The sequence below is a fragment of the Mercenaria mercenaria genome, chromosome 1 (assembly GCF_021730395.1).
Source record: "Mercenaria mercenaria strain notata chromosome 1, MADL_Memer_1, whole genome shotgun sequence".
Lineage (NCBI taxonomy): Eukaryota > Metazoa > Mollusca > Bivalvia > Venerida > Veneridae > Mercenaria > Mercenaria mercenaria.
The window spans coordinates 30,991,265-31,016,838 of record NC_069361.1 but is presented as its reverse complement, the minus strand read 5'-3'; the positions used below and the strand labels follow the sequence as shown (position 1 = coordinate 31,016,838).

The 25,574-nt window shown below is 36.2% G+C and overlaps 1 protein-coding gene across 5 annotated transcripts in view; it reads left to right on the top strand.

Annotated features, from left to right (window-relative positions):
• The window catches only part of LOC128557001 (uncharacterized), an 84,979-nt gene that overhangs the window by 9,286 nt on the left and 50,119 nt on the right, over nt 1-25,574 (top strand). For 2 of the 5 annotated variants that reach the window (XM_053543369.1, XM_053543413.1), the window contains 2 exons: nt 2,505-2,699; nt 7,751-7,780. In XM_053543369.1, coding sequence (XP_053399344.1) covers nt 2,607-2,699; nt 7,751-7,780 — 123 coding nt within the window. In that variant the 5' untranslated portion in view covers nt 2,505-2,606. Of the gene's footprint in view, nt 1-2,504; nt 2,700-7,750; nt 7,781-12,491; nt 12,731-13,957; nt 14,372-25,574 lie in introns of those variants that run through there. The other 3 variants (XM_053543378.1, XM_053543373.1, XM_053543379.1) reach the window with 3 other exon arrangements.

Genomic DNA, 25,574 nt, shown 5'->3' with positions numbered 1-25,574 from the left:
AGGGCAGGAGACAAGTGAAGTATTTCAGATAGCCCATTTGAATGGACGCTTAAGGCAGGTGGCTGCTTAACACAGGTGGCTATTAAGGCAGATTCAACTGCACAGCTGTCAGCTAAATCTTTCAAAAACCCCTGTTTGGCATCCTAACAACAAAGAGTAAGGGTTGATAACATTGTTTGTGAGCTTCATTGTCAAAAAGTATTTAGTAAGTAGTCTGTAGTCAGAGGTTGAGTGGCTAAAGTGAGTGACTTTGAATCACATAAATGCCACTCACAACTATGGGTTTGAATCATACCAGGAGTGTAGATTTTGTCATTCGTGGAAGCCACCCAGCTGGCTTATGAGAGATTGTTGCTTCTACCCAGGTACCCACCCATGCCTGAAATGATGCATGAAAGTGCACCTGGGGTCTCCTCCACTATTAAAAGCTCACCAGTTGACCTATAGTCTGGCTACCAACTAGATAATATGTTTTTTAGAAAAAAATAATTCTGTTATATATTCTAACTTCATCAGTCTTGGCTCTGATTATCTAGGTTTTGAGAAGACGAGGGACATAATTTTACAAAATTTGAATAGCCTTAGGAGTTATCTCCTGTGAACAAAACACAGGGTCTGAAAACAGACTAGTTGACCTATAATTGAGTCCTTAACCAACAAACATGTTTGTACACAGCAGATAACTCCTGAAGCTATTTAGATTTTGTATGATTATGTCCCTTATATTCCTAGTTTTTGAAATAAGGAAAATATTACTTATATTAAAATGATTATCTAGTCAGTAGCACGACTTTCTAGTGCTTTATGGTTTTACATCATTCTGCTGTAGTTTCTTCTGTATTTCTTTAAAAAAAGATGTGAAGATCTGACATCTGTTATTGTTGAATTTGAAGACCCATTGAATTTTGATTTTGAAAAATTGTCAGCATTTCTGTGTTAATAGAAGTTGAGAAAAGAATATAAATTGAGCTATAGAATAGTGATAATTCTGTGAAATCTTTTAATTAGGTTGGCATGAAGTGTTGTTATTTTTTTCCAGAATAGCTATTGGCCATGAATTCATTGATATTAAATAATAATAAAAAAAACAATTTTTTGGTTTTTAATTTTGTAGATTCTGAGGTCGTGTCAAGATGCCTGTCTCTCTAGAATAAGTAGTATTTTAGTTTCTGCTAAGCATCCGTAGAAAGTCAACAGGCATTTTCTTGTTGTTTATTTTATGAATCATTATTATTTTCATAAAGGAAAAAAATTATTATTGAGGAAAACAGTCCAACAAAACATAAGTCTTTAATCAAGTAGGCAAAAGAACGTTTTCTAAAGTGCACAAATTATGACAGGAAAAGCACCTGGTCTTTTTAAGTATCTTTCATGCAGTATTGAAAATGCATTTATGATAAAAGCCTTGAGAGCACTTGTATATATATATTCCAGGTGTGCAAAGGCTTGTTTGTCAATTTTCTCATTCACTGCTGAACTCATAAGCTTTCTCTTGATTAATTTAGATTGCAAAATATTTCCAATCGATGTTACAGCTCAGGGATGCACTCTAAGACTGTTTATTTGTGAATTCCATGCAGAAGTTTAACGCGCTTTTAAATAGTTGGGTGGAAACAAAATAACAATTTTGTAGCTGAACCATATTTAAGTTACAGGTCGGAATGATTATTTTGTTGCTCCGGAATGATTATTTTGTTGCTCGGATTATTTGTTTATCAATCACTGCAATGTATGTGAATGTGTAGGTATTTCGTTGATTAAGTACCATACTGTTCTATGTTTCCTTTATTTATACATAGCTACAGTTGTTTTGCATCGTGGGGATAATTTATACATCGTTTTTGCATTGATTGATTATCTAGTTAGCTAAAAGAAAAACAAAGATGTTTTCCATCACAATGTTTCATCGGTGATGTCTCGATTTATCAATTTGTTACCAAAACTGTGTCGGTAATTTATCATTCAGATTATTTATTTATAACATATTCATCATTTTTTGCTAGTGAACTTATTTCTGCTTTATTGTTATTTGTGTTTTCGCTATTTTAGACTTGTATTGTCAGCAGTTTATTTTTATAAAAATTTTTATATTTTAATAAAAAGCATGTAGTAGACAATGATATAATGAAAGTAACAGGATTTTGATTTGAGCGTAGTACAATTTATCGGCAATGTTAAAGGTGATGTTTGCAAGTTTTTTTGGACTTAAAATTTTTCTAGTTTGAAGGGTTTTCATGACTTAATTGAGAAGGATATACATTGCAACAATACTGCAAGAAAGATGTATGTAATTGTTGTAGATGTTGTCTTAATTATGATGAAATTTTTCATGTGTGTTTGATGATTTCTTCTACCTAGAATATTACAAAGGTCTTTAATATGTATCAGACAGGATTATGGAGATAAAATGATAAGACAAAAGTGAAACTATTCCTGACTTATAGTTATGTTTAATTACAAATTAATTTAAGATTTTTCACATCTTTATTTATTTCTATTTATAGGTAAAATCTTACATGGGACTAGTCTGATGACTTTGTGATGTTATGCTTTTCAAATCACTGTGTTGTGGCAGTTTTGTGATGTTAATTGAGGATTTGGATTAAATGCGGATTAAACAAATCATGGATAATTGTTCGAGGAATTCAAAATCAAGGCAAGGAAGAGACACTGGTAGCCACAGGTCAAGTTATCTAATGGTAAGTATTTAATTAAAGCAAAGGCTACACATCAGTTAATATTTTATTTAGTCTTAAAATAAGCTTTTACAGGTCTGAATCACACAACAGCCAAGAAAGTTGTTAAACCTGGATCAGAGTGGAATAGTTTTTAACTTGTCAGCAAGGTATTAAGGGACACAACTCTTCCAGTCATACTGTCACACATTTTGAGTATTGGCTTTTACCCATATATGACCAACTTATTTTTTTTTAATATTGAGATATGTTTGAAATTATTGCATTTAGAGAACACATTAATTTTAATTACACATAAAAAACACAGCATGAATTTTTGACAAAGGAATTGCTAGATGTACTAGTCTGATAAAGAGCTGACCTTGTATCTCACTTAATTTATTAATGTCATGGTAAACCAAATATAGTATTTTGTTTCATTTGCAGCCAGGGGCACCTGCTTGAAAGTCAGGCATTTCTCCACAGGTGTAAAAATATGATACCCTCTTTGTAACCATACCCTCTTTGTCACTTAGCTACTGTTTTAGATTTATTCTGAAAATTTGGTGGGAAATTTATATTCTGATTGTGACCAAAACATCTACTAGTGTTATTACTGTTATATGAGCTGCATTTTATTCATACTGTAAATAACAGAAATTTTACGGCATTGCATTTTGCAAAAAAGGGGAGTATTTATTTTCATCTTTGCTGCCAGGAGGGATAAGTTTGTCTAGAATCCATTAATCTGTGCATCCCTTCCAATCTGTCTGTCTTTAAGAAGCAAGGGACATAATTTTATAAATATTTGAATAGCCTTAGGAGTTATTGCCAGTGTTTCAGAACATAGGGTCTGACACAGATTAGTTTTCATACGAATTTTGAAGAAATACATCCATTGTTATGTCTATGATTTTTAATCCCCCGCCGTGGCGGAGGGATTATAGGAATGGTCTGCGTCCGTCCTTCCGTCCGTCCGTCCGTCTTTCCGTCCTTCCGTCCGTCCTTCCGTCCTTCCGTCCGTAACAAAATCGTGTCCGGTCCATATCTCCTAAACCCCTTGAAGGATTTTCATGAAACTTGGGTCAAATGATCACCTCATCAAGACGATGTGCAGAACCCATGAGTCAGCCTTGTTGGTTCAAGGTCAAGGTCACAACTCATGGTCAAAGGTTTGAGCCTGCCATTTTGTGTCCGCTCTATATCTCCTAAACCCCTTGAAGAAATTTTATAAAACTTGGGTCAAATGATCACCTCATCAAGACGATGTGCAGAACCCATGAGTCAGCCATGCCGGCTCAAGGTCAAGGTCACAACTCAAGGTCAAATGTTTAAGCCTTCCATTTTGTGTCCGCTCTATATCTCTTAAATCCCTTGAAGGAATTTTATAAAACTTAGGTCAAATGATCACCTCATCAAGATGATGTTCAGAACCCATGAGTCAGTCATGCCGGCTCAAGGTCAAGGTCACAACTTAGGGTCAAAGGTTTGAACCTTCCATTTTGTGTCCGCTCTATATCTCCTAAACCCCTTGAAGGATTTTCATCAAACTTGGGTCAAATGATCACCTCATCAGGGCGATGTGCAGAACTTATAAGTCAGCCTTGTTGGCTCAAGGTCAAGGTCACAACTGAAGGTCAAAGGTTTGAGCCTTCCATTTCGTGTCCGCTCTATATCTCCTAAACCCCTTGAAGGAATTTTATAAAACTTGGGTCAAATGATTACCTCATCAGAACGATGTGCAGAAATTATGAGTCAACCATGCCAGCTCAAGATCAAGGTCACAACTAAGGGTCGAAGGTTTGAGCCTTCCATTTGGTGTCCACTCTGTATCTCCTTAACCCCTTGAAGGATTTTCATCAAACTTGGGTCAAATGATTACCTCATCAAGAACTCATGAGTCAGCCATGTCAACTCAAGGTCAAGGTCACAACTGAAGGCCAAAGGTTTCAGCTCTGTATCTCCTAAACCCCTTGAAGGATTTTCATGAAACTTTGGTCAAATGATCACCTCATCAAGACGTTGTGCAGGATTCATGAGTCAGCCATGTCAGTTCATGGTCAAGGTCACAACTGAAGGTCAAAGGTTTCAGCTCTGTATCTCCTAAAACCCTTGAAGGATTTTCATCAAACTAGGGTCATATGATCGCCTCATCAAGAACTCATGAGTCAGCCATGTCAACTCAAGGTCAAGGTCACAACTGAAGGTCAAAGGTTTCAGCTCTGTATCTCCTAAGCCCCTTGAAGGATTTTCATGAAACTTTGGTCTAATGATCACCTCATCAAGACGTTGTGCAGAATTCATGAGTCAGCCATGTCAGTTCAAGGTCAAGGTCACAGCTAAAATCAAAGCTTTTACCCTTTCACTATCCATAGCAGTGGCGGGGGATTTAGCTGTCTTTCAGACTGCCTTGTTTATTTGAGGAAGTTGCTGTTTACTTGTAGAGCATTAGTGAGTGATCAGGTGCTCATTCCAAAGGTTACTAATTGGCCACTGTGTACAACTACATCAAAATTTTATTTTGAAAAATGGATGACATTCCATTTTAAAGTGAGAGTAAACAATATTGTAAGAGAAAATGTCCTAATATGATTATGAAGGAATGTATATAATTGTTCTCTGATGTGGGTCAATGGGACACAATTTAATATAACCTGAGCACCAGAGATCCTTATCCAGTATTCATTATTGTAGCACGCTTCATTTGTTAAAACATTTTAAACCTAATTAAAACTATCAATTTCAATTCAAACCTTGGAATAATAGATTACTCTGACAGAGAAAAAGAATTAATAATTTTTGAGATATTTTAATTATAAGTTTAGCACTGTTTTGTAAGACCACAAGCAAAGAATCATCCATCTATGAAAATTGATTGTTGTTCCAAATATCTTCAAAAAATACCCTTTCAGATTTGTACAGTCAAGCCTGTGTTAAGCAGCCTGCTAATTGAGTGCCACTGTCTGGGTGCTTAAGACAGGTGACTGGTGCCTGCTTAAGACAAGTTGAAATAAGAACAAAATGTCTATTTGGGAAGCAAGCTGACTGGCTGCTTAAGGCAAGTGGCTGCTTAATACCTGTGGCTGTTAAGGCAGGTTCAAATGTATGTAAAAATTAATTAAGAAATTACTTTCATTCAGTCACTTACATGTAAAAACTGTGTAAAATGTTATATTATGGCATATGCCTGGAGGTAGCCAATCCCAAGCATGGTTGTTATGTATTCTCTGTGATGCCTGGAGGTAGCCAATCCCAAGCATGGTGTTACATATTTTCTGTGATGCTTGGAGGTAGCCAATCCCAAGCATGGTTATTACATATTCTCTGTGATGCCTGGAGGTAGCCAATCCCAAGCATGGTGTTACATATTTTCTGTGATGCCTGGAGGTAGCCAGTCCCAAGCATGATGTTACATTATTCTCTGTGATGCCTGGAGGTAGCCAATCCCAAGCATGGTGTTACATATTCTCTGTGATGTCTGGAGGAGGCCAGTCCCAAGCATGATGTTACATTATTCTCTGTGATGCCTGGAGGTAGCCAATCCCAAGCATGGTTGTTACATATTCTCTGTGATGCCTGGAGGTAGCCAGTCCCAAGCATGATGTTACATTATTCTCTGTGATGCTTGGAGGTAGCCAATCCCAAGCATGGTTGTTACGTATTCTCTGTGATGCCTGGAGGTAGCCAGTCCCAAGCATGGTGTTACATATATTTTCTGTGATGTCTGGAGGTAGCCAATCCCAAGCATGGTGTAACATGTATTTTCTGTGATGTCTGGAGGTAGCCAATCCCAAGCATGGTGTTACGTATTATCTGTGATGCCTGGAGGTAGCCAATCCGTAGCATGGTGTTACATATTCTCTGTGATGCCTGGAGGTAGCCATTCTCAGAGATGGTGTTACATATTCTCTGTGATGCCTGCAGGTAGCCAATCCCAAACATGGTATTATATTCTCTGTGATGCCTGGAGGTAGCCAATTCCAAGCACGGTGATACATATTGTCTGTGATGCCTGCAGGTAGCCAATCCCAAGCATGGTGTTACATATTGTCTTTGATGATTGACTACAGTCTGATTCATGGGGAGAAGCTGTCAGCCACTTGCAGAGAACAGGTTATCTTGAGAGCACTTGTTAAGCTAAATGACTGCCATACAAAACTGAAAAATTGTTCAAAGATAAAATAAAAAAGACTTAACATCTGGTGGCAGTTTTGCCCCTTTTAAAGTCGTACAGCATGTCTTTTGTAATTGTCCTTCACAGAGCAAACATGCAAACAAAGGTAGATATATCTCTGCCTATGATCATTGTTTTAAATTTGAATAACAAAAAAAAAAAGAAGATTATATATTGTAACCGTAACACATTGCAAATTTTTAATTTGACTAGTACTGATTTGCTAATACTTTCACTAAATAGACTTACAGATTAATTATAAGTAGTTTGAAATCTACTACGGCACTTTAAGTACACCACTTCCAGTTTCTGATCCTATTTGCAAAGTTTTAAGTGTTGTGTATTTTATATTTAAATATTATAATTTACACGAGAACATATTTTGAATGCCGTTAAAATGATCTCGGTGAACCCGATGTTTGTCTTCAATGTCCATTAACAATACATACTTTCTTCAAGGGTAGGGGGTCTATTTACCTTATAATTGATGGAAAATGGAATTTATAGCATTCAAAAAAATAATTTTTAGTATCATGCAAATTGTGTTTCAAAATTTATGCTCCAAGTAATTGATACACATTGCGACCTGGCTTGATTTCAACAGTTATACACTAGAATGATTTATCTTTTTATAAAATTTTATATCAGTTTTGATTGCAGAACAAAATTTGCAGTAGTGATATGTATACTTTATTTATGCAAATATGGCCTTTATTTAGCGTCGCGATTATAATGTACTATTATAAATATAAATTGTAAAACTTTTTATTTTCAAGGGAGTTTTTCAGTGTGGCAGGAGGAATCTATAAAGTGTTTGAATTTTAATTACTGTTTTACTTAACAAAATGCATTGACAGTAGTAAATAAGCTAATAAACTGCACAGCAATGCCTCTTTTTAAGCACACTTTCTGCCAGTGGGAGTTCGAACAGGTAGGATTCTTCGTTTTTCAGTTTCTGGAGCACTTTTCGTGGAATTTGCTCTACTTTTCTTTTAAGTTTGCTTTTGGGTTACTTGGAAACATAGAAATGGTTTTCTGTTGGGTTTCATGGTGTTGCATTGTGTTGTTTTCATAGACTTGGAGATATTCATGTTTGGTTTTTATCTGTAGGTATTTTACTATTTTTCTTAGCTTTTGTGTTTTTTCTAAAGATTTTTGTTGTAAGTAAACTTTGTAAACTATGTACATGCTGATTTCTTTCGTATATGTAAGAAATGAAACAATTGAAACTTTCTGCACGCTATTTTCATTTAAAATGTTTGAAGGCAGGAAAACTTGGCTCTGCACAAATACAAGCTTTTATCAGAAAATGCATTTAGAGTCTAAAAGTGTTGCCAAGGATGAGTCTGGTAAACATAATCTTTTCTCAGTGAGTTCCCTTTTCCAGTAGTGACAGATCAGTCTGGCATATAGATAGAATACTTAAGACGCCAACATTAAATCACCTCTATTGGATGTACGCACGTATTGAGATTACCTTTTACTGACTAAAGGTTAGGGTTAGAATAGTCTACATTCAATGCTTGCGTACACTCGATGCGGGAGATTTGATGCCGACCATACATAAAGATACACCTTCATTAAAGTTTGTACTTTTATTTGATTCATAACAATGTTACCAGAACTTTTAGTTTTTAGGAGTAGACAACCACAAAGAAGTGACACCCTGTGCATACGCAGCTGACATCACACAATACAACAGGAGTGTTTCACAGTGTTACAACCCATGTACAAGGTGCAAGACATCACACTGCAACACAAGTATTTTATTCAGTTGTACTATAATTATATGCACAAGCAACAGACGTACATATCAAAAATGTGTGTTTTATACAATGTTTCTCTGTATGCAAAAACAGCAGATGTCCAACGCTGTGCAATTTTATTATACATGTACATGCTCAAGCAGCAGACATGACAAGCTTTAAAACATGTTCCACACAATTTCACCATACATACATCACAAACTGCCACACACATGTTCCACACCGTTTCACCATACATGCATATGCAGCAGACATCACACGCTACAACAGATGTTTTCCACACAATTTTACCATACATGCATATACAGCAGACATCACAAACTGCCACACACGTGTTCCACACAATTTTACCATACATGCATATGCAGCAGACATCACAAACTGCCACACACGTGTTCCACACAATTTTACCATACATGCATATGCAGCAGACATCACAAACTGCCACACACATGTTCCACACAATTTTACCATACATGCATATGCAGCAGACATCACAAACTGCCACACACGTGTTCCACACAATTTTACCATACATGCATATGCAGTAAACATTACAAACTGCAGCACATGTGTTCCACACAATTTTACCATACATGCATATGCAGCAGACATCACAAACTGCCACACATGTGTTCCACACAATTTTACCATACATGCATATGCAGCAGACATCACAAACTGCCACACACATGTTCCACACAATTTTACCATACATGCATATGCAGCAAACATTACAAACTGCACACACATGTTCCACACAATTTTACCATACATGAATATGCAGCAAACATTACAAACTGCAACACATGTGTTCCACACAATTTTACCATACATGCATATGCAGCAGACATCACAAACTGCCACACATGTGTTCCACACAATTTACCATACATGCATATGCAGCAGACATCACAAACTGCCACACATGTGTTCCACACAATTTTACCATACATGCATATGCAGCAGACATCACAAACTGCCACACACATGTTCCACACAATTTTACCATACATGCATATGCAGCAAACATTACAAACTGCAACACATGTGTTCCACACAATTTTACCATACATGCATATGCAGCAGACATCACAAACTTCCACACATGTTCCACACAATTTTACCATACATGCATATGCAGCAAACATGACAAACTGCAACACATGTGTTCCACACAGTTTTAACATACATGCATATGCAGCAGACATCACAAACTGCCACACATGTGTTCCACACAATTTTACCATACATGCATATGCAGCAGACATCACAAACTGCCACACACATGTTCCACACAATTTTACCATACATGCATATGCAGCAAACATTACAAACTGCAACACATGTGTTCCACACAATTTTACCATACATGCATATGCAGCAGACATCACAAACTGCCACACATGTGCTCCATACAATTTTACTGTACATGCATAAACAGTAGATATTGCATGATGTAGCAAGAGTGCTTTACACATTTCTTACCATAAGTAGCACACATCGATCTGACTTTCCAACACAAATGCTGAACACAATTTTATCATATATGTACATGCAGCAGAAATCACATGCTGGGATACAAGTATTTCACACAATGTTTCCTTGCATAAACAGCAGATATTGCACTCTACAACGAGAGTTCTTCACAGAATTATACCATGCATGCATTATTATACATTAAAGCAGCAGACATCCCCCGCTGCAAAACAAAGTGTTCCACACAATTTTTACCATACCTGCACTAGCAGCAGACATCCCCCACTGCAATACAAGTGTTCCACACAATTTTTACCACACCTGCACTAGCAGTAGACATCCCCCGCTGCCATACAAGTGTTCTACACAATTTTTACCATACCTGCACTAGCAACAGACATCCCCCGCTGCAATACAAGTGTTCCACATAATTTTTACTATACCTCAGTAACCTGCACTAGTAGTAGACATCCCCTGCTGCAATACAAGTGTTCTGCACAATTTTTACCATACCTGCACTAGCAGCAGACATCCCCTGCTGCAATACAAGTGTTCTGCACAATTTTTACCATACCTGCACTAGCAGCAGACATCCCCTGCTGCAATACAAGTGTTCTGCACAATTTGTACCATACCTGCACTAGCAGCAGACATCCCCTGCTGCAATACAAGTGTTCTGCACAATTTGTACCATACCTGCACTAGCAGTAGACATCCCCTGCTGCAATACAATGTGTTCTGCACAATTTGTACCATACCTGCACTAGCAGCAGACATCCCCTGCTGCAATACAAGTGTTCTGCACAATTTTATCATTATGTACTAGCAGCAGAAATCCCATGCTGGCATACAAGTATTCACACAATTTTACTCCTGCATAACAGCAGATATTGCACTCTCAACAAGGTTCTTCACAATTTTACCATGCACCTATGCACTTAAGCAGCAGACATCCCCCCTGCAATACAAAATGTTCACACATTTACATACCTGCACTAGCAGCAGACATCCCCCGCTGCAATACAAGTGTTCTCACAATTTTTACCATATCTGCACTAGTAGTAGACATCCCCCACTGCCATACAAGTGTTCTACACAATTTTTACTATACCTGCACTAGCAACAGACATCCCCGCTGCAATACAAGTGTTCACACAATTTTTACTACATACCTGCACTAGCAGCAGACATCCCCGCTGCAATACAAGTGTTCGCACAATTTGTACCATACATGCACTAGCAGCAGACATCCCCACTGCCATACAAGTGTTCTCACAATTTTTACTATACTGCACTAGAACAGACATCCCCACTGCAATACAAGTGTTCTGCACAATTTTTACCATACTGCACTAGCAGCAGACATCCTGCTGCAAAACAGGTGTTCTCACAATTTTTACCATTACCTGCACTAGCAGCAACATTCTGCTGATAAATGTTGTTCTGACAATTTGTTACTACCTGCTGAGCAGACATTCTGCAATACATTGTCCACACAATTTTTACATCTGCATAGTAGAGACATCCACTGCCATACAGTGTTACACATATTATTTATCATACTGCACTAGCAGCAACATCTGTTGCTACATCACAGTGTCCACACATTTCACTTAGTCTGGATTACCAATAGATCATTTTTTTGATTTTTATTTAAAATTGTTTTCTTATAATTGACTTGAATCTTTTGGATTGATAATTTTGAGAGAAACAGACTATATAAAAAATTCACTAATTTAATCAGAATTATAAGAGAATATAACTTAATTATATTTTTATTCCGATTGGAATATGTTTTTCAGAACTTGAGGAATTCTTTAAACAGATGTCACTGATTGATGAAAAAGACGTATATGTAGTATTTAATTTGATTACCATCCCGTTAAACTAAAAAATCTAAATATAATTTACCTTTGTTTCATTGATAACGATTTACGTTTCTGTGGGGAAAGGTTGTTGTTGATCACATGTGGCTTTTCCTGGTCACATGATTTATCACAAATCAATATTTTACTTTTTTATTTCTCAGTGTGCACTCCCTTAAACTTTCACTACTTCATTGACAACCTGATTAATTGTGGTTTTGATTCTTTCTGAAAGGTTTTTGTTATAAAATGACATAAGTTTTTCTCTCACTCTGAGTCTTTTAACGGTGTCGTATTGCATGCTGACATTTTAAGTTATAATAAAACTAATTTGCATAAAAAAATTCAAAATCTGTATATATATAAAAGTTGCATTTACACAATTTAAAATCCGATTTCATATTTAAAATGCATTGCAAAAGATCTATTTAAATAATAAACTGTAAGTGGCGCATGCCACAGTTGAAGGTGCAATCGTTTACTTTAGCGTAAAAAAAAGGATATGTAAATTTTGCGGGCCAGCATATTGTGTCTACAATAAAATTCTGATGACAAATTGAACGTCACACAATATAATGATATTGTGCAATGTGGTTGTAAATATTTTTAATAATAATGTAAATATGGGATTCGCAAAGTGCATTTTTATTTCGGACTGGAGATATGTCTGGATTAAAGGGATTAAAGAATAAATCAAAATCGCTATTTTCGTGTTGTTATAAAAGACAAAATTCTGAAACAATAGATGATGATATCTTATTTATTATTAAGGTAAGAACTTTATATCTAGATCTGGCAGGCTTTGAAGTGGTTTTTAAGGAAGGTTCCTTTAGGTTTTTATCATAGACTGTTCTTAGACTTTTTTAGTGAGGTGTAGGTTCAGTAAGAACTGATTGTTGAAAAAATTATAGTCATTCATTCCAATATATATATAGTTTTCATTGATAAAGTGATATGATCTTAATGGGCAGGCTTTTGGATGCTTACCACAAGATCAAAACATTTAAAACCATAAAGCTATGTCAATATAATACCAAAAGTCATAAGAAAGTATATAATTATGTAGAAATAAATTGATATTTGATGCCTGTTACAGCTAAATTCTGCATCAGATTTTACTGTGTGAGTAACGCAGTATATATTACCGGTATTACATATTTTATAGACTACATCAATGATATATTTCTGTTGCTGGTGGCAAGTGATTTTGCCCTTGCAACCAGTGCAGATCAAGATAAGTCGATCTGCACATCTCTGCAGGCTGATCATGGTCTGCACTGTTTGCTATTCAGTCACTAAACTTTCAGTGAACACCCCTTTGGATAAATAGTGGTACTGCTCAAATTGGATGATGGACCAGTCCATTTTAGAAATAAAGCAGGATACAGGTTAAAAGTAAATGAAAGTTCTTTAGATAGAGATAAATAAAATACTGCGTCCTGGTGTGTGCCAGAGTACTGACTGTGTCCTGGTGTGTGCCGTAATACTGACTGTGTCCTGCACGGTGTGTGCCAGAGGAGTCTGGACAGATAAAAATATGATATACTGTGATTCAAAACATTAACATTGTGATCAAACAAAATTTAAAAGAGTGCAAAAAAGAGAATGTATTTCTTTGATAAACAGTACATTCTTGTGGTCTGAATGTGCATAATTAGAAATGTTTTTTGTAATTTATCTGTGAAATACTGCTTGAAGTTTCATTTTGCATCTTCTTGCATCAAGTTTCAGTCTGTTTTATTGTGCGATATTCCCCCTCCACCCAAGAACCAACGATTTGCGGTTTAAGTGACAATAAATTTGGACAGGCAACTTTTTAGTATTTATCATGTTAGGCAGATGTTAGGAATACGGGCATATCAGCGTTGACCCAGACCTTACTAGGTCACATGTTTAAACATTAAGTCATGGCAAATCAGCTACTGTAAAAGGAATGCTTTTGTAAAGGGGGTTTGCATGACAGAAGTTGTTTTCTTCAGTATTTATACTTGTGCAAATAAGGTTTTTGGTGAAAAGAAAAATGTGCAGAAGGATTTTGGAGAACCGGAGAAATATCTTTTATATGAAAGTTAAAACAGTGTACTGTTAAATTTCATACTTTAGTACTTCATTGATTTGTTAATACTTTCAGTGCCTGTCATTTAAACTGTTAAACTATTTGTGTATATATTAAATATTTACTTTCAATGAAAATATCATAGGGTGAGCTATGGGCAATATTAAAATCAGCACCTGAAAAAAAAATTGTGTCATAAAACATGGAGATGAAGAGGGAATAATGCATGAAAAGTTTGCAGACAATTTAAATGAGGAAGTAAACAAGACAATTAAAAAAGTTTGGAAACATGTTATAGATTTTCATGAAGAAAACACAGTGTACTGAAAAGAAAAATGGAACAAAATATGCAACAGGTAAAAATGATTTTCTTAGACTTTATAAACTGTAGGTATAGGAAATATAAAAGACATTTTTACAGGGATTGAAGTTGTTATTTAAAGGTCCATTACTAAGGGAAAGTGAGTTGGCAATTATTTTCATAGCCAGTGCATAGACTTCTGCAAGACACTAAATAATGAAGATTGGCAGGTCAAAATTTACAGAAGGTCTTTGGAACTCAAAGAAATGTATGTGTATTATGTTGAAATTTCAATGAATCGACAGAAAGACCCCCCAGGTCTTTTTAACTTTCTTCATACTTCATAGAAAAATAATTGTACATATACTGCGATTTATTTCGAATTTCTACATACCAACTTTCATTTTCCAATAAAATGAAATAGTTCTGTGCTTTTTGAAAGAAATTAAAATGTTCACTTTCCTTAGTATTGGACCTTTAAGTTGAACATTGCTTATGTCTGCTTATTTGTTTAGTTAGGTCAGCACTTGGCTACCAATAAGGTAAGGTCATTCAGAAAGGGGAGGACTTTGCTACCAATCAAGTTAGGTCAGTCAGAAAGTAGAGCTCTTTGCTACCAGTCAAGTTAGATCAGTCAGCAAGGAGAGCACTTAGCTACCAATCAAAGCAAGCAGGAAGGAGAGCACTTTATTTGGTAGCAATCAAGTAAGATCAAGCAGAAAGAAGAACACATTGCTCCCAAATTAAGTTAAGTCAGTCAGCAAGGAGAGCACTTAGCTACCAATCAAGTTAGGTCAGTCAGAAAGGAGAGCACTTTGCTACCAATCAAGTTAGGTCACTGTCAGCAAGGAGAGCACTTAGCTACCAATCAAGTTAGGTCAGTCAGAAAGGAGAGCACTTAGCTACCAATCAAGTTAGGTCAGTCAGAAAGGAGAGCACTTAGCTACCAATCAAGTTAGGTCAAGCAGAAAAGAGAGCACTTTGCTACCAATCAAGTTAGGTCAGTCAGCAAGGAGAGCACTTTGCTACCAATCAAGTTAACTGAGTCACTTTGCAACCAGTCCTGTTAGGTTTGTCAGCACAGAGAGCACTAAGCTACCAATCAAGTTAGGTCTGTCAGCAAAGAAAGCTTTTTGCTACCAATAAAGTTAGGTCATTTAGCAAGGAAAGCACTTTGCTGCCAATAAAGTTAGTTCAGTCAGAAAAGAGAGCACTTTGCTACCAGTCACGTTAAGTCAGTCAGCAAGGAGAGCACTTTGCTACCAATCAAGTTAGGTCAGTCAACAAGGAGAGCACATTGCTACCAATTAAGTTAGGTCAGTCAGCAAGGAGAGCACTTAGCTGCCAATCAAGTTAGTTCAGTCAGAAAAGAGAGCACTTTGCTACCAGTCACGTTAAGTCAGTCAGCAAGGAGAGCACTTTGCTACCAATCAAGTTAGGTCAGTCAGCAAGGAGAGCACATTGCTACCAATTAAGTTAAGTCAGTCAGCAAGGAGAGCACTTAGCTACCAATAAAGTTAGGTCTGTCAGCAAAGAAAGCACTTTGCTACCAATAAAGTTAGGTCAATTAGCAAGGGGAGCACTGAGCTACCAATCAAGTTAGGTCAGTCAGCAAGGAGAGCACTTTGCTACCAATCAAGTTAACTCAAGTAACTTTGCAACCAATCCTGTTAGGTCTGTCAGAAAGGAGAGCACTTTGCTACCAGTCAAGTTAGGTTGGTCAACAAGGAGTGTACTTTGCTACCAATTAAGTTAGGTCAAGCTGAAAGAAGAGCACTTTGCTACCAATCAGGTGAGGTCTGTCAGCAAGGAGAGCACTTAATTTGCTACCAATCAAGTTAGGTCTGTCAGCAAAGAAAATACTTTTCTACCAATAAAGTTAGGTCAGTTAGCAAGGAAATCACTTTGCTACCAACCAAGTTATGTCAATCAGAAAGGAGAGCACTTTGCTACCAATTAAGTTATGTCTGTCAGCAAAGAAAGCACTTTGCTACCAATCAAGTTAGGTCTGTCAGCAATGAAAGCACTTTGCTACCAATCAAGTTAGGTCTGTCAGCAATGAAAGCACTTCACTACCAATCAAGTTAGGTCTGTCAGCAATGAAAGCACTTTGCTACTAATGAAGTTAGGTCAGTCAGCAAAGAAAGCACTTTGCTACCAATCAAGTTAGGTCTGTCAGCAATGAAAGCACTTTGCTACTAATGAAGTTAGGTCTGTCAGCAAAGAAAGCACTTTGCTACCAAAAAAGGTAGGTCAGTTAGCAAGGAAGGCACTTTGCTACCAATCAAGTTAGTTCTGTCAGCAAGGAATGCACTTTGCTACTAATGAAGTTAGGTCAGTCAGCAAAGAGAGAACTTTCTTACCAATCAAGTTAACTCGGTCACTTTGCAACAAATCAAGTTAGGTAACTGTTAAGCAGAAAGGAGAGCACTTTGCTACTAGTCAGGTTAGGTCAGTCTGCAATGAGAGCACTTTGCTACCAAGTAGTTTGATCCCTTTACAGAGTGATTCATGTTGTTAAGTGTGTATTGACATAATGTCTGGAGTCTAGTCCAAACTATTATATGTGTACATGCTCATTTTACATTCAACATTTATTTATTTTTTTATCATTTTACATTTTTGCTATCAAACTGGTAGACATCAGAATGTACAAAAAGTTATGTCAGTTTGTTTGTTTGTTTTTGGGTTTAAAGCGATTTTCAACAGTATTTCAGTTATGTAATTGCGGGCAGTTAACCTGACCAGTGTTCCTGGATTCTGTACAAGTACAAACCTGTTCTCCACAAGTAATTGCCAACTTCGCCACATGAATCAGAGGTGGAGTATGAATGATTTCAGACACAATGTCTTTTATCAAATCGTCACAGAGAACATACGCCTCACCCAGGGCTCGAACTCACGACCCCGAGAGCCGTAGATCTGCGCTCACCCTATTGAGCTAAGCGAGTGTCAGATCTTACTTAAAGGACTAGTCATAAGTCAGTTATCATCTACCTCTAATTCATGTGTACTTACTGAGAAAGCCAATTTAAGGTTGAAGATGGTAATAAATCGATTGCAAGAAAGAAAAATCTATTGTAACAAAGCTCCAATGCTATTTGTCTGGCAGTCTGCTTTTTTTGGGGTAGCAAAGCTCTAATGCTATTTGTCTGACAGTCTGCTTTTTTGGGGTTTCTTTGAAAATGAGATCATTGCAGAACTCAACATGTTTGTTTGCTTGTCTTGTGTTTGGTGCTGTTTTTCAATATCATTTCATTTATTAACAGTCGGTCATTAACCTAACTAGTGTTCCTGGGTTCTGTACCAGACACTTAATCTTGTTCTCTGCAAGCAATTGCCAGCTTCTCTACATGAATCAGAGGTGGAGGATGTATATGATTTCAGACATGTCTTGAATCTAATTGCCACAGAGAACAGAATATTATGCCTAGCCCTTGGATCAAATTCACAACCCCACAATCTGTAGGGCTATGCTCTCCCTACTGAGCTAAGGAAACAGGTGTGACTGTCTGATATTTTATTCATTGTGCTGCAGTGTAATATCTGTTAGTGAATTTCACCCTTTGAGGACAGGCTGTCTTCAGATAAATGCCATTTTTGGCTCCCAAGTGTACACTTCACATAGGTTTAACGCGGTGTTTCAACACTATTGCAGTCATATACATGCAGGCATTTACCTTACCATCTCTCCACGAAAGGACTGATACTACTACTAGACTCGCAACTTTCTCACATAAAGATTCATGGTCAGCCCAGAGTGTGAACACATAGCCCTTTTCAAACGTCAGTCAAATTGTGTTCACTATACAAACTGTGTTTGTTATACAAACCTCAGTTTAATACAAGGAACTAGTTCGCTATATGGATATAAGGAACCTCAGTTATAAGGAACAATTTTTAGAGGTCCCAAGTTGTTCCTCATAAGCAAGGTTTACATGTTTCACCATGATCAGTTTAAATTAAGCACTTAATGACTGTTATAGCCGAAGTAACATCTTGGCCAAGGCTTGGTAAGGGATGGTAGAGGCTGCAGATAAATGATATGTATACAATGTAATGAAGAGGCAGTAGTTGTTTGATAAAGCTGTGTCACTAGACATTGACGAAGTCAATTGATACTTCAGGAAGATAACAAGCTTATAGGGCAAGGGTGCAATCTATATGGAGGCGACATCTTGATTCATGAAGAATGAAAAAAAAAATTGACAAGTTCTGTGTATCAGTGTGGGAGATATTTTGGGCAATTTAAGCTGTATACCTTACAGATTTCAAAGGTCTAGAGCAGTGGCAGTCCAAAATTACAACACTGAAGCATGACCCCTTTACCTGTGTGTAGGAATGCCATTTGATAATGTGTGCATGGTTGCATAATGAGATGCAAAACTGTTTGTTATATCCTTATACAATATATCCTTATACAGAGAAAAAATAATATATCCTTATACAGAGAAAAAATAATTATTTGATATTAATTAGGTTACCTGTCTGGGTGACATATCTAATAATCTACACTCAGTTTGGTGTTCTAAATTCTCAGGTTTGAACTTTTACCTGATATTAAGATACCTACATTAAACTGCTGACTCTGCAATAAAAGTAAAGTCTGTCTGATACAGTAGTGATCACTGTCGACAGCAGTTTGACAGTAAAGCTGTTGTTTTAAGGTTTTTGATTGATCTCTCCTTTCAGAAAGAAGATATAAACATTTCAATTGGTATGATAAAAGTTGGAAGGTAGAATTCCACACATCATTCACTTTATGGTGTTTGATGTATTGTAGCAGTCCTGTACTGTCCATTTACCAGGTCAGTTGCTGCATCTGACTGTTAATTGAACCCCCCCCCCCCCCCCCCCTCAACAACAAAGTTGTAAGTGGGTGTATACTCGTTTCAGGTTGTCTGTCTGTCCGTAGACGCAATCTTGTGCGCACCATCTCTTCATATCCCCTTGACAGCATTTAATGAAACTTCACACAAGTGATCAGTACCAACAGTAGTTGTGCATGGGACATGTAAGGTTCTTTGAGAAAAAAAAATTGCAGAGTTATGGGACTTGGTTTTTTTTGTTACTATACTATATACATAGACACAATCTTGTGCGCACCATCTCTCCTCATCCCCTTGACACAATTTAATGAAACTTCACACAAGTGATCAGTACCAACAGTAGTTGTGCATGGGGCATGTTAGGTTCTTTCAGAAAAAAAATTTGCAGAGTTATGGGACTTTGTTTTTTTGTTACTTTACTATATACATAGACACAATCTTGTGCGCACCATCTCTCCTCATCCCCTTGACACAATTTAATGAAACTTCACACAAGTGATCAGTAATAATAGTAGTTGTGCATGGGGCATGTTAGGTTCTTTCAGTGACAAAAATTGCAGAGTTATGGGACTTTGTTTCTTGTTGACATACTATGTACATACAGTCTGCATATGCAATCTTGTGTGCCTAATCTACCAAACCCTTGCACACAATTTAATGAAACTTCACACAAGTGATCAGTACCAACCCTAGTTGTGCATGGTGCATGTTACATTGTTTTAGATAAATATTCTGCATAGTTATGGGACTTTGTTTTTTGTTACTATACTGTATACATACAGTCTATATACATACAATCCACATAAATACAAATACAAATACATGGCATTTAATACAAATACATGGCATTTATATAGCGCAAAAATTCACTGGCACCAGATCAGAAAGAAAATGCCTCCGAACGTGTTATACCCTACCCCTAGGTATTCTATAAGAACCATGGTCATGAACGGGAAAATATACTAACCCGTTTCAATCGCGCATTTCATACCTAAAACACGCAGTGCGGTAAATGTGTACTATGGATATCAAACAAGTGGTAATTTATCTTCCATTGAGTACCGGTCGCATTTCTTTAATACATCTTATCTTAGAAAAACAACGCGTAGTTTATAGTAATTTCAACGTAACACAAAAAACTTGCTTGAACTTCCCTGGTGAAGTTCCGTTCTAGATTAAAAAACCATTCTGATTGGCTGTTGTGAAAATGTATGTCAATCGTCACTTTACTACACGTGTTCGCTAAAATGTGAAAATGCAGCATTAATGTGCAAAATAAATAAAATAAACAGAACAGATGCAGACCAATGTACGATTTCAAATTAAATATCGTATACAAGATGAATTTCATTCATCATTTCGAGTTTGAGTGTAAAATTGTGATTTTTTTAAATTCTGTTTTTGTTTGTTTACGTTTCGCCAAACATGTGCACACTGTCGTGACCTCTAGACCGGATGTTCATTAGGGAAGGTCAAGCAAGTTTTTTCTGTAACGCTGACGAAAGCATAAAATATGTTGATAATCTCAGCAATATGGAATATTGAGACAATGTGACTGGTGCACGATGGAAGATAAATTATCGCTTGTTCAATATGCTACATACCCATTCACCGAACTGCGCGTTTAAGTTGAGAAATGTACGATTGAAACGGGTTAGTATAATTTCCCGTTCACGACCATGGTTCTTATAGAATACCTAGGGGTAGGGTATAACACGTACGGAGGCATTTTCTTTCTGATCTGGTGCCAGTGCAAAAATTATAAAATATTCTATTGCGCTTTACAATTACATAACACACATTTAACATATATACATACAAAATATGAACAGGATTCTAGAACTTAGATTTAAAGATTTGGACATGTATAAATACTATTTTACACCACTTCTGATATTTTGTATTTTAACAAGACTACACTCATTGTTAATTATGCAATCTTGTGTGCATCAAATTGCAATGTACTGTGTCAGTGCATGCGGGGGGTACATTCATCACCTTTAGTGATAGCTCTAGTTTAGATCTGCTGATAATTTCTTTGAAACTCTGTAATTCTTCTCAAGGTAATTTGTTAATGGATTATGAATTAAACAAATTAGCATTATTTCTGGGGAAACTGTTCTAAAAAGTCAAGTTGTTTCTGATTAATTGCAAAATAACTTATCCATTTGAGCCGCGCCATGAGAAAACCAACATAGTGCTTTTGCGACCAGCATGGATTCAGACCAGCCTGCGCATCCGTGCTGTCTGGTCAGGATCCATGCTGTTCACTAATGGTTTCTCTAATTGCAATAGGCTTTGAAAGCGAACAGCATGGATCCTGACCAGACTGCATGGATGCGCAGGCTGGTCTGGATCCATGCTGGTCGCAAATGCACTATGTTGGTTTTCTCATGGCAAGGCACATTTAGTAATGATGAGGTTTGCAGAATATTGAGCTTTTTGTGCAGGCAAACATCAGACAGTTACAGATTTCTCTCTATATCACTTCTACATTTTCAGTAATTACTTTGACATAATAAACACCCTCCTTATACCTAAAAATGTCACCTTGAGGGGTTTTCAATCAAATCTCATTATTTAAATCCAGATAAAACCCTTTGATCTTCAATGTTTTTAAGAGTGTGTTAGAATTTTTGGAATAATGTTATCTTGTAAGAAGCAAAGATAAGTACCCACTATAAATGACTTGAAGGGATATATTAGATGAAAAATAGTAAATGGAAACTAAGTACTTTGAAGTAATTCCACACTGGTGGGCACTTGAAAATTGATTTTGATAAATAGATCAATTTGTGAAATAAGTAATTGAAAATAAAGCCATTTGAAAAGTTTATTGAGGATGATGTTACAGCATTGTTATGATTGCCAAATAAGAGTACTACTAAGGGCTCAGTATAAAAGAAGCTGAGTAGTCATAGGGGTTATAACCCCTCCCCCTCCCCCTCCCCCTGGGGCAACAAGAGAAGCAGGCATGGTATGGGTTAGTGGAAAACTCGGAATTCTTGTTCTAGGACATACTGTGAATGCATAATTGATATCAGTCAGTTTTCCTAGAACCTTCATTACTTATAATTTTTGAGATGAAAATATGGAGATATAAAAGAAACTTTTTTCTAATATTGTTTTCTTTGAATTTTATGAAGTTCAGAATACAAGATATATTTTTTCTATTGCAGCAGTACTTTCTGCAAGTTGTTTGGTCATTTCCAAATGATTATATACTGAAATTGGGGCTCTGAGAATTTATATAAACTGGCCAATATAAATCAATTATAAACCTTACAGGGTTTCTAGCTAAACAAATAATGCCTTTAGATTTTAACTTTAAAAACGTTGAGATTTTTTAAATTATTTTTATTCAATATTAAAAAATGTAAATAGAATTTATTACGCAGAAGAAACAATAACAACTGGTGTTTATTATTTTGAAGTTAGAACATTCATCAGCCACATGGAAATGTAATTATTTCATGTCAAAATCATCTCGGCAGTTCACTAATCAATACAGTTCTAATTCTTGCACACTTCATTTGATCATTAGGAAATCAGAAACATTATAATGTAGCTAGTTTACATGGTCCTGAACACTTCAAGCAGAAAATTGAACATTGATGACGATAATTAATTCCACATCTGCTCCCAGGGCTCCATGCCAGACATCTTCCCTGTGAGAGCACTGTGCCAGGCACACTTTGAAGCTGTTGCATGCAATTTCTATATCTGTCGACCAGCACATTTCCTGAAAACAAATGTTTTGTTGCAAATGTTTTACAATTTAATATTTGAAGAGATTAAAGAAAAATGTCCATTGTAATTTGTATTCATCATTTTACTGAGATTCTATACAGGCTCAGCACAAAACTAGCCGATCTGCTTCTATTTCTATATACACTTAGACTAGTTTTGCATTGAGCCCTAGTAATTGAATAATGGATATGTATGCAAAAATTTCATTATAGAGACTTCATTGGCAGTGATGCTCCAGTGAGGGCCCTGAAATTTATACCCTAAAGAAGAAGGAAAAGAGGCAATATTTTGTAGCTTTGATTGATTGGGTCACAGTGGTTTGCAAGATGGTTAAACAGTCATTGACTTCAAGTTACTTCTTTTCCTCACAATTGAAGGCTTGTGTTCTTCATAAAGATGCCTACCCATACCAGAAGTTACTTAGTGCCTGATGTAGTCAGGCTACCAACTATATAATCTTTTTAATCTTTTTAAGTAATTTCTCTTATATATTCTGACAAACCTTTCTTGGCTTGGACTATCTAGTGTTTTGAGAAGGAGAGGGACATTATTCGCCCCAGGAGTTATCTCCTGTGAACAAAACACATGCAGGGTCTGCACAAGCTATAATGTCTGGAGTGGTAACAGGTTGAATTGCTAAATACACAGAATTGTGTTGTTGAAATAAGATCAATTTCTGGGAAATTTAGCAAAGGAAAAACAAGAGATGACATACAAAAATATAATTGCAATTGATGTTTAACACGGGACAAGCAAAAGTAAACAATCAGGAAAATCAAGAGTAAACATGAAAATATAAGTTGTTCATGCAAGAGAAACCGACAGAACAAGCAAATAATTGTTGTAACAAGATTAAAGACAAGAGGACAAGATGTTGAAGACTAGGAGAATACATTTTCAAATGCTACACATACACAAATATATTAGACTAGCCACTAGACTGATAATAAAGAAATTTCTACATTTTTTCCCTTTTTTTTGTCTAATTCCATTTCATAGAGACTAAAGCCAGTCCAAATTCTAGACATTTTCTTAGAGGAATATTGTTAAAGTTATGGCGTTATGGTATTGGACATACAATATAGAATGTCTCAGTTCACTACATAAATCATAAGAATGTAAAAAAAAATATCATAGTTTAGCAGCTAGTCTAACCAATATAATGTAGATTTGTCTTTGCATTAAGATAAACGAAGATATATTTGATTTTTTAAGACATATATCTTGTTTTTGTAACAAGATAAACTAAAACTAATTATCACAAAACAAACTACTGTAATGCTGGCCTATCTACTTGTTATCACAGTACATGTATAAGATAATGATAAAAAAACAGGATTATTGTTGTCATAGGATAGTTTTTAAAGTGACGTTTTAAATACTATACCTTGTTACCTTTCTGTACGTGGCAGAAAATTGTCTCGGAAGTGAATGCACTTTTTGCATCATTTTTTACAGGAGAAATTATGTAGTTTTCCTTGAACAAGTTCCAGATATTGAAGGGGTAGTAAAGTTATTATATACAGTTATATCATTGAAGAAGACAGAAATAATTATCTTAAACAATGTTTTATGTTTTCTGCTCAATGAATTAGACATTTTAAGCAAGAGTTGTTTAGTGCACTTCACTTTGTTTCATGTGTAGCCAATTACCAAAACACTTTTCATTCAATTTCTTCTACATGATGATTTCATTCATGAAGTGTTTTAGTCATGCTTTTGTTAGCTTGAGCAATCAAGTTTATTGTTTTAGGCACTGGAAGGAACAATAAATGAGAGAGATAATTTGGAGTGGATAAAGGCTGGGTTTTGGAGGGTTGTCGAGGGTTGTTGGAGATAAGTAAATGACAGCTCTTGTCCATGCATTAATTAGAGAAACAAAACAAATGTTCGAAAATGATGGGCTTGATAGGAATCATTTTTGGTTGTCCTGCTTCAGATAATTACTGCCTTTTTCAGCTTTTTAAATTATTTTACCTTCATCCATAATGTGGTTTTAGCTCACCTGAGCCAGAAGTACTCATTATCGTTGGTTGTCTGTTGTCCACCATTTCTTTAAAGAATATCTCCTCCTAAACCACCAAGCCAAGTACAACCAAACTTCAAAGAAATGTTCTTTGGGTGCTCCAGACATAGCTATCAGATTTTCAAAGGAAAAAAGTGGTGATGTCAGGGGCCCAAATTCCTTGAAGCTCCCAAGCACATTACCCCCAACCTCCCAAACCTCACCTCCACATTTCTTTTAACTTTAAGTTTTTTGTGTTTCTTGATATTATTGTCTTAGTATCATCCTGTCAGAAAAACAAAACAGTTTCAGATATTTTACTTATGTGACCCTGTAGCAGAATTAATACAGCAAGCTGTGAAACTCGGATAAGCAATGTAGGGCCGTCTTGGCTCTCTTGTTATACTTGATGCATGGTATATCAGTATCTCTGTTTAACTTAGATTTAAATTTAGATAAACACTTAAAATATTCTAATGTTCTTTTTGTGTGAATTTATATGTGTGAAAGGATTGTATAAATGTATATATGAAATCCTAATAGGCAAATTAAGTGAGGGAAAACCTATTAGAATTGATGCATGTATTACTGATATTTAGACCACCCACCAGTAGAGACACTTAATACGGTAGTACTCTTACTGTCAATTAATTCAATGAGCTACTAATTGGTCT